General features: G+C 36.6%; 1 protein-coding gene across 4 annotated transcripts in view; it reads right to left on the reverse strand.

Annotated features, from left to right (window-relative positions):
* Window positions 1–1,079: 1,079 nt before the first annotated feature.
* Window positions 1,080–10,593, reverse strand: part of LOC104896550 (uncharacterized) — a 20,872-nt gene continuing 11,358 nt past the window's right edge. For 3 of the 4 annotated variants that reach the window (XM_010683307.4, XM_010683306.3, XM_019250296.2), the window contains exons 4-6: window positions 5,033–5,204; window positions 4,796–4,936; window positions 1,080–1,783 (exon numbers count right to left, since the gene is read on the reverse strand). In XM_010683307.4, coding sequence (XP_010681609.2) covers window positions 1,391–1,783; window positions 4,796–4,936; window positions 5,033–5,204 — 706 coding nt within the window. In that variant the 3' untranslated portion in view covers window positions 1,080–1,390. The remainder of the gene's footprint in view (window positions 1,784–4,795; window positions 4,937–5,032; window positions 5,205–10,593) is intronic. The other variant, XM_048646512.2, reaches the window with a different exon arrangement.

Raw genomic sequence — 10,593 nt, forward strand, 5'->3', positions numbered from 1 at the left:
ATATATGAGTGGAGTATGTTAAAGAATTTTCGAAGTGCATTGTTCTGTAATTTTCTGTGTAATAATGAAATATAGTGTGTGATCAAAGTGATGGTTTGATGGCTTCCTGCTTACTGCATCCACTACGTGATCATTTGTATATAAAGAAAGAATCTTCGAGTGTCAGTTACCATCTAGTATGCAGTTTTCGTGGCGAGGGCTTATTGATTATATGTGATAAAACATAGTAGAGTTAGAATTAATGGAAAGCTAAAAAAATGTTGTAGTTTGAGGCATGATGGTGAAAGGTTGACGACATTTCTAGTCTTCGAGAAGGTGAGGTTGAAATTGGTGGGAGGGGGGTTGGGGGTGGTAAGGGTACGGTGGTAGGGGGCTGCTGGGGGTAGGGGTGGGGTGTGAGAAGGGTGGTAGGGGGCTGCCGGGGGTAGGGAGTGGGGTGTGGGAAGGGCGGTAGTGGCCAGTGGAAAAGTGGCAGTGGGTGGTAGTGGGGTGAGGGAAGGGTGGGAGTAAAATTGAAAATAAAAATAAAAGAGAGATAAAAATAAAAAAAATTACCTTGCTAACAGGTTACAAGTTATCTGGGTGTATTTTTAGCGGACCACCCCTAAAGTTGGAGGTATTTAAAAATAATTCAAAGTTGAGGGTATTTAAAAATAATTCAAAGTTGGGGGTATTAAAAACAAACCGTTCAAAGTTGGGGGTATTCTGATCCATTTTTCCAAAATCTAAACAGTTCGAATTGCAACTCCATAAAATAGCAAATCGCTTAAATAAAATCAATCATCGTCATCAGCAAACCTTAGCTAGAATTAGCACCAGAAAGTTCCTCTCATCAGCATCAGTGCTATAATATGAATTATGAAGTTTCCTTGAAATTCTCAGACAGCATACTGGAAACCAACCATGCTTAAATGCTTATATCAAGATCAACAACCCCCAAGTCTTTCACTGTACTCTCAAAATTTTAAATGACCCATCTCTCTCCCCTCCCTTTCCATCTCAAATGCCTATCCAAGGAAGCTGTAAAGGACACTCATTAAGGAATGAAACAGTAAAATCCTATCTACTACGCATTGCACTGAAACTTGCTAATATGTCAATGACAAAAAAAAGCTTCCAATCACAGCTAACTGCACATTAAAGTTCTGATGTATACCTGTAGCACATACTACATACAATGTGCGACTCCCTTGGCCTACATTCTAGCTTCTAGAATTCGGAGGAGTCAATCATAAACGAGAAATTTGCAACTCAATTGAACCAAGAAAGAGAGACTGCACATCGCACCCCCAAACAGCTGAAAACACAAACCATTCATATGCAGCTCCAGTGACTGGCTCGCAATACGAGACAACATTACAGTATAGTTCAACTTAATAAATACACCCCTTCAAGATTTCCCTTCTTCTATCTTTAATGATCCAAAACTAACATTCACCAACTGTGAAGCTGCTCGGGCTGCAGCTGAAGCACGCTCCGCCGAAGCAATTGCTGCTCTAGCTTTCTCTAGAATATCAGAAGGACGGGATCCTGTATCCTTTATAACGTCATTAAATGAGCTTTCCCTAGTGCTATTCTGATTGGATGCTCTTGTCCCATCAGAACTTGATACTGGCTGGTTGCTGGTATGGCTTGATGTTTGAAGCCCTTGCATACTCGGTTTTCCTGTTAAGGTTGGTGGCATGGCAGATTGTGCACCATTGGAAGACGATAACTTCTGACGCAACTGCTGTATATGAGATGCAGAGGGTAAAGGATCTTCATGTATTGGCCTCCGGCCCTCCTATCAACAATCATAAAAAAATATTATCTCATCTTCCCAGATCAGAAACTCAAGATCACATATGTAGCAAAGAGTCAGAATAATGTTTTCGCAGCAGTTGGTATTGCTTATGTCCAACATGGTTTTTGCACACTTGTTATTGACATGGAAATTAAGAGTTGTGGATGGAAAGGGGAAATGGGATGGAAGAGACAAAAGATTAAAATAAAGTTACTAGAAAAGACGAATTAATTTAGATAGGCAACAAAGATAAGAGTAGGTGCAATTAGTCAAGATGGACAATGTAACTGCAAAATTATATGAGAAGAAATAAGATAATAGTTGTCAAAGTATAAGGAACTCATATAACCAACGTAACTGGTGACTATCATATACAAAAAGATAATAGATAAAGCGACTATACACAAATTCTTTATTTCTTTCGAGGTACTAAATGTGATTAGGCAAAAATTGAACACCTACTTAAGCCACCTATCTCAGGTGGAAGTTAGGAGGTATACAAGTCTATCACAGGCACACGGGACAAAGTTGGTTGGGAGAGGAAATTCCACCCACAGGTGATGAGGCTCATACCAGGCAAGAGCCCCTGACTTCATGGGGAAGTAACCGACTCAGCACGCCCAGCGCCTCATCCACAAATACTTTCAAAAGATGTTAAGCACCATTCTCTCTCACCGCGATTTCTTTTTTAGGTAATTTCTTCATCAGAACCCACTGCTCATCTTCTGTTGAACTACAATCTCAAGTAGGGAAAGCACGAAAGCACAAAAGTGTTCAGGAACACGAGGTACTTATCAAGACATTATGTGAGGATGCACTTCAGGTGCCTGGCGGTGCATGAATCAGCAAATGAAATGGCGCATGAAGCAAAATTAGGGAACTAGGAGTGTATGAAAGTAGCATATAACTTGAGGTGCACGAGACATGAGGTAATACCCAACGGAGGTGTATCACATAAAACAGAAAACAAGGATGATCAAGGGATATATAAAGGTTCAATTTAGGTGATACCATAAGTGATACTAGCATTATATGCACGCAATGCGTGCGAAAGCATATAGAAAATTAAATTAATTGCGCAGAAGAGCTATCTTTGCATTTTGTTTTTTCAAAAAACCGCATTTCAGTTTAAATGTGCTTTTTTTTTTTTTTTACCCACTTTTTCGTTTAAATGAAAAAGATAGTTATCCCCATTTTTTTCTTTTTTTTCTTTTTTCTATTTTTTGGTGTCCCACATGCGTTGCCTTATATAATAGAGATGCAGAATATCTTAAATTCCAATCTCAAGATTTAGAACTCTAGTGCTCCTGTGGATTTTGGAACTATACTGTGTCATTAAATGTCTACACTAGTAAACTGATGATCAAGGTGCCAGCAGTCTAGTAAGTTCATGTTTTACCGGTTGTGGGTCTGGGAACTAAAGATGAAATGAAGTTATTACCAATCCCATAAGAGTCCTCTAATGGAGCACAGCATGTGAGAAGTATAAATCTAGCAGTCCTGGAAATCATGTTTACAGGAGCAATCCTATCGACTACAGAGCAGGAATTCATGGTTAAGTGGCCTTGCTGGGAGCTGTATCTGACTGCGGAGGAGATGCAAACGATATTCAAGCAAGTCTTTAGCCTACCGGATTGGTACTCGGTGACTAATTTGCAGTAAATCTAATCTATTTTAGTGTTATTTTGTAAGCAATCTCCCATGTCAATGTCGTTGGTAATGAAACTTTAGTTCAAGCATGTATTTTTCTTCTTCACTCAATGCCCACCTTTTCAAATGGTAATGGATGGTGACAGAATATTAAAAAGAGATGTTTTGGGGTTATGTAGCATTACCATGGATATTGACATGAGACTTCCATTACAAATTAAAACTAAAATGTATTACCATTACCATCATTATGACCACCAACCATACCCGTAATTCCTAACATTGGATAATTGCTCAAGGGTCATGATACAGCTCCGGAGTGCTTTGACGATGAGGGCTTTGTTTCGAATAAGGTTTCATTGTGCTATGCACTGAGAACACACTCAATGAAATATTTATTTGTTCGAAGAGAATGGTATTAACCTTATTAGACCAACTGATCAAGGCCTTTTTGACTTTTTGCTAATTACATGTACAGGCCAGTTGGCACCTGGAGGAACTTTTGTCCAGTTTCCTTACTGAAGACATGATTGTGTGCAAGATTATCTCCAGAAGATGGACATGAGTTTGAATCATCCAAAACAGATAATTTAGAACTGGAGTACCAGGTATATCTTAGCAAAATTATCTGAAAAGGAGAGCTTACAAATATGAAGTCTACCGCTTAGATGAGGAGCGCAGACGTAAGAAGAGATTTCTTAATAAGTGTGTTTAATTTCTTACTTATCCAATGTAAAGACTTCAATTCCTCTAGCTGTAATATTCCTTTCTAGTTGACAAAATATCTTCTTGTATGTGAATGAAAGGGGAAAGAAAGGTGGCGTAGTTGGTTTAAATCAGCAAGTTGAAGACAAATCCTCTTGAAGGAAAAAAGAAAATTTCTGTTCTGAGGTTGCTGGCTGAGAGAGTGACCTAACTGTTAAGAGTGGTTTGGTGTGTACACTGAAGGTGAGATTTATTACAAGGATCAAAAGGAGCAAGAGCAACTACCTAGTGTTTCGCAGATGGGTCTAAATATTAACTTTTCTTGGGATCTTAGTGAAGACTTCTTGTCCTCCGACTGCATTCCCCCATTTCTCTTTCTTTACCATTAAAATTTGCCATAAATCAAACTTAGCATCAAGCTGTAAGTAGCATAAGTCTAAACAAGGAAGCCCAGAAAGAAACACGACATACAGTAGCGCTTCAGTTTTGTCACAGTATCTTACGCAGATTATTTCAAATAATTCAATATTAAAGTGCAAGATTCCTTTCAGAATGCTGAACTACCTCACAAAATTATATCAAAAGAGCCACTGGGTGATAAGCTGTGCAAGACATAGACCTAAACTGCACAAGAAATGACAAGGGTAGAAAGCACACCAGTAGGTCATCATGTTTCTTATTAAATTCTACTTCAGTATCTGAAGAATCCCAGTTGACATTATACTCTTTTGCAATTTCTTTCAGTAGCTTGAGTCTTAGTTGCACAGGTGGAGCAATAAGCGAAAGCTTCTCAATTATCTGCCATGGAGAAATTCAAAGGTTAAAACTTTTGGGTTCCAGAACAGAGACATTGAAACTTCTGCCACAACATGTTAGTCATAAGTTTCTCTTAACTGTACGATTAACGCTAGTATCTGGCCGGAGTTCAGAGACAGCTGAAATAAATTCCTTCCCATACTTTGCAGTGAACAAATTTTTAACTTGCAAGAGATCTGGCAAGTCAGAGCACCTGGAAGCTGCAAATATAATGCTTGCTATAGCCTCTTGCAACTCTGAAGGACACTGCCTACAATATATATATTTAACAATTATAACTTCATAAATACTTGTACCCGTAATATGCAATATTTGATGCTAGAACAAATTATAATTTGTATCAATCACGAAATATAAGATAAGACATAATAAGGGCCAGAAGCGAGCAGAGACAGATAGATAAAAAGAAAATGAAGAAGATTTTGTTAATGGATTCCCACCATCACATAAAAGAATGGAATGGACCAACGAAAGAAAGGGATTCAAATTAATAATGAACAATTTCCTTAACCAATAAGCCAACAATTGACAGGTAGGAAGCATCAATATATGAAATCAGCAGTAGATCAGGGAAAAGAAGTAGAACACTTAATCTTTCCGTTACGAAAAAAGTTTCATAGTATGATTTGAACCCACTATATAGTAGTATCAGAATTTATATAAAGACGATTATTGATTTTGTGACAGAAAAGCTAATAGAAAAAGAAATATATATACATGTATATATGTATATATATATATATATATAGAATTGGGTTCATATGAGAACCACCCTTATGGTGAGAACCACCTAATCAACCATTAGATTAATGAGATGAACTAACTCACAACCGTTAGATCACCACGACTCCTAACACTAATTTCTTTCCATTTTTCTCATTCCTCTTTCTCTCTCCTATGGGGAGAACGTCTGGCTGGACGTTCGCCCTATGGAGCGAACGTCTGGCCTGGACGTTCGCTCCATAGGGCAAACGTCTGGCCTAGACGTTCACCCTATGGAGCGAACGTCCAGCCCATACGTTCACCCCATGGAGCGAACGTCCAGGCCAGACGTTCGCCCCATGGAGCGAACGTCTACGCCAAACGTTCGCCCATTTTATGTTTATGCCACTTTTTATTGATCATTTTAAGCAGTTCTCACCATAAGAGGGTTCTCATTAGAACCCAACCCTATATATATATATATATGGGGAAAGGTCCTCCAAGCATCCTACGTGTTTTTTATATTCAGTCATGTGGAATCATAATCAATGAATGAGCCATCAACTATGTTGCATAGCATCACTTGTGTCCAGCAGATCTTCTCAAATTTTTCAAGATCAGCTACATCGGCAAAGTGATGCACAGCCCCTACATCATCCGATGGAGCATCAACATAAAAGCAAATCAGGAAATAACACAATAATTTCCTAAAGTTCTCTTGTGCCTCTTTAATATCTACAAGCATAGCACGAAGAACATGAGACACGGTGTTCTTATGGCCTAACTGGTGGAGCATGGGATTATCTTTCTTCCTTTTCTTCCTGAAGTTCTCTTCCTCTTTCTATTCCATAGCTCCCGTTTCACTCCCCTCTTTCACTTTCGCAGGACGGGGATATTTATCACACAATGCACGGTATCATGCCGGAATATCTCGGGATTCACTCTTCTCATATGGGTTCCCACTTGCATTTAATTCGGTCATCGTTGCTATATCACGCACATCAATTGATAGAACTTTTTGGTTAACTTCAAAACGCTCGTTAGCAACATTGTAACACTCAAAAAACATGTGCATCAAGATACTAGACGTAGCATTTTCTTTTACATTGAGACACTGATAGAACTGGTTGTTTTTCATCAGCTCTTTCTTGTCATCGTCTAATTGTAAATCTACAAGTCCTTTTAATGTGCAGCGACAATTAAATTTCTTCATTATCCTGATGGAAAACAACAGTTATGCTGAGCTTAGCTTTGTTGTTATACTGGACTTGTTATAAACCTCAGTTAAAGTAATATCAGGAAAAACAACGGTAGGTTTGCAACTAAATAACAACAGTAGGCTTGCAATTGCCAACTTTATAATATAACACAAAAACTTCGCAACTAAATAACTAATCACCCTTCCACAATGCATCACAAATACATACAATTCAAACAACAACCAAGAAAATAACAATGCCAAACCAAGCAAGAATTTCTTTCATCCTTTTATTCATACATATATACATTCATTCAATTAAAGTGTTAAAAATACATTGAAATAATCAAATACTGAATTGAATTGAAATGTTTTGTATCTTCGGAAAAATTCAGAATTATCGAACTCTACGCCATTATCACACACTACGCCAACTATAATACTCTACGCCAATACAGTCTTCACATAAACAAATAAATGTTGAATTGAAGTGTGAAAGATAAAATTTTACCTTCTTGAAATTGGGGGCACAAATACAGTAATCGTTAAAGAGGAAGAACGTAGTTAGCAGAGATGTTGTAGAGGAAGACCGTAGTTAGCACTGGCTTAACCGTTTTCGAATTTTAGGAAAATAAGGAAGGGGAAGAGAAGCAGGATTTGAATTTTGTATTTCTCCTAAACCGTTTTTTTTTTAGTTTATGGGTTTAATCTCTTTTTCTTTCCTTTTCTATTTCTCTTAATTAAATTTTTACATCATTTGTTTTTTTGAACTGCCTGGCACGATCTGAGCCTAACACAAATTTTTCGAGAGAAGCCCAAAACCGACTTGATCAAACACGAGGTGACTCGTTTTAACACGATTGACTCGTTACAACTATAAAACCTAAGGAATACAGATTAGAAGATGAAATACCTTAAAAAATTTCAAATTGTCGCCATATTCAGTAACTTTTAGAAAATTTTGTCGAGCCTAGTACGAGAGTAATTGGAGGAAACCTAAGGAATACAGATTAGAAGAATGTGCCCAGACTCAGAAAGAGTTCGCAAAGAATTCGCCTCTTTGAAAGATTTGAGTTTTTTGGAAGTGAATATCAGAAAGTTAGGGTTAAGCCAAAAATAGGAAGTTTTAAAATGTATAATAAAACACAATTTATGGCTTGCAAAACGAGTCAATCTAGGGTCATGAACATATCAAAATTCGGGTCAATCTAGGGTCATGTATTATTAATAGACAATCATGTTAAAACGAGTCATCTCGTGTCTGATAGAGTCGATTTTGGGCTTCTCTCGACAAATTTGTGTCAGGTTTAGATCGTGCCACGCAGTTTAAAAAAACAAATGATGTAAAAATTTAATTAAGAGAAATAGAAAAGGAAAGAAAAAGAGATTAAACCCATAAACTAAAAAGAAAAAATGGTTTATGAGAAATACAAAATTTAAATCTTGCTTCTCTTCCCCTTCCTTATTTTCCTAAAATTCGAAAACTTCAACATCTCTGCTAACTACGTTCTTCCTCTTCAACGATTACTGTATTTGTGCCCCCAATTTCAAGAAGGTAAAATCTTATCTTTCACACTTCAATTCAACATTTATTTGTGTATGTGAACACTGTATTGGCATAGAGTATTATAGTTGGCGTAGTGTCTGATAATTGGCGTAGAGTTCGATATTTCTGAATTTTTCTCAAGATACAAGACACTTCAATTCAATTCAGTATTTGATTATTTCAATGTATTTTTTAACACTTTAATTGAATGAATGTATATATGTATGAATAAAAGGATGAATGAAATTCTTGCTTGGTTTGGCATTGTTATTTTCTTGGTTGTTGGTTGAATTGTATGTATTTGTGATGCATTGTGGAATAATGATTAGTTATTTAGTTGCAAATTTTTGTGTTATATTATAGAGTTGGCAATTGCAAGCCTACTGTTGTTATTTAGTTGCAAACCTACTGTTGTTTTTCTGATATTACTTTAACTGAGTTTTATAACAAGTTCATCATAACAACAAAGCTCAGTATAATTGTTGTTTTCCATCAGGATAATGAAGAAATTTAATTGTCGCTGCACATTAAAAGGACTTGCAGATTTATAATTAGACGATGACAAAAAAGAGCTGATGAAAAACAGTCAGTTCTATTAGTTTTTCAATGTAAAAGAAAAGGCTACCTCTAGTTTCTTGGTGCACAGGTTTTTTAAGTATTACAATGTTGCTAACAAGCGTTTTGAAGTTAACCAAAAAGTTCTATCAATTGACATGCGTGATATAGCAAGGATGACCGGATTAAATGCAAGTGGGAACCCATATGAGAAGAGTGGATCCCGAGATATTCCGGCATGATACCGTGCATTGTGTGATAAATATCCCCGTCCTGCTAAAGTGAAAGAGGGGAGTGAAATGGGAGCTATGGAATAGAAAGAGAAAGAGAACTTCAGAAAGAAAAAGAAGAAAGATAATCCCATGCTCCACCAGTTATGCTATAAGAACACCGTGTCTCATGTTCTTCGTATTATGCCTGTAGATACTAAAGAGGCACAAGAGAACTTCAGGAAATTATTGTGTTATTTGCTTTTATGTTGATGCTCCATCGGATTATGTAGGGTTGTGCATCACTTTGCCGATGTAGTTGATCTTGAAAAATTTGAGAAGATCTGCTGGGCACAAGTGATGCTATGCAACATAGTTGATTGCGCAAAAAAAGTATCTAAAGTGATAGATCCTACATAACGTGCAAGTCTCCTGTACACATAATATATATATATATATATATATATATATATATATATATATATATATATATATATATATATGTATATGTATATATGTATATGTATAGATACATATATATATATATATATGTATAGATACATATATATATATGTATAGATACATATATATATATGTATATATACATATATATATATGTATGTATATATATATGTGACCTCCTATAAGCTTGAGACACCTTCACATGCTATACTGCTCACGACGGTGGCTCCATACGGTATCAAAAAAATCCCATGAGCATGAGAAGAAAAGAAAAAAAATTTAAAATTTTCGCCGATTTTTCGGAACGCCCTAATTTAATTTCCTTACGGAAATTGAACGGGCGAGCAAAGGGGATAAAATCCCCCTGTGACCCTCTTTCGGCCTTCCCCCTTCCCCCTAAGGGGGAACCGAACAGAAGCAATTGTTGACTGCCCCTTGCCCCCTTTCTCTGCCTTTTTGGAGTACGAGAAAGGGGCGGGGGCAGAAATAAAGCAACCGGAATCGTTCAATACAATAAGATCATAAGACTTCCTCTACTTATTGATCAAGTACGAACTACTCGCTTTTAACCTTTTAAGGAAGTCCTTTTGTTACTAGCTTCTTCATAAACGTTCGGGAGCCTTTCGAGGGCTCCCTCACTTCTTGGAAAGCAGTAGCAACAGGCTCAATACAATACAATCTCTTATAATATAACTAACGATTATATATATATATATATATATATATATATAGGGGTAGGATTCGCTGAAAACAACTCTTAGTCTGAAAACTGAAAACAAGGGTAACTTTTATCACTTTTCAGGTAACTTTATATATACTTTAGGGGTAACTTTTACCTGTTTTAGGGTAACTTCATCATATTAAGGATAACTTTATATATTTCAAGGACAACTTTATATAATATAAGGGTAACTTTTAATACGTTTAGGATAACTTTATTATGTCATAATTAATTTTCATCATTTTA

This window comes from Beta vulgaris, chromosome 6, assembly GCF_026745355.1.
Source record: "Beta vulgaris subsp. vulgaris cultivar EL10 chromosome 6, EL10.2, whole genome shotgun sequence".
Classification (NCBI taxonomy): Eukaryota; Viridiplantae; Streptophyta; class Magnoliopsida; order Caryophyllales; family Amaranthaceae; genus Beta; species Beta vulgaris.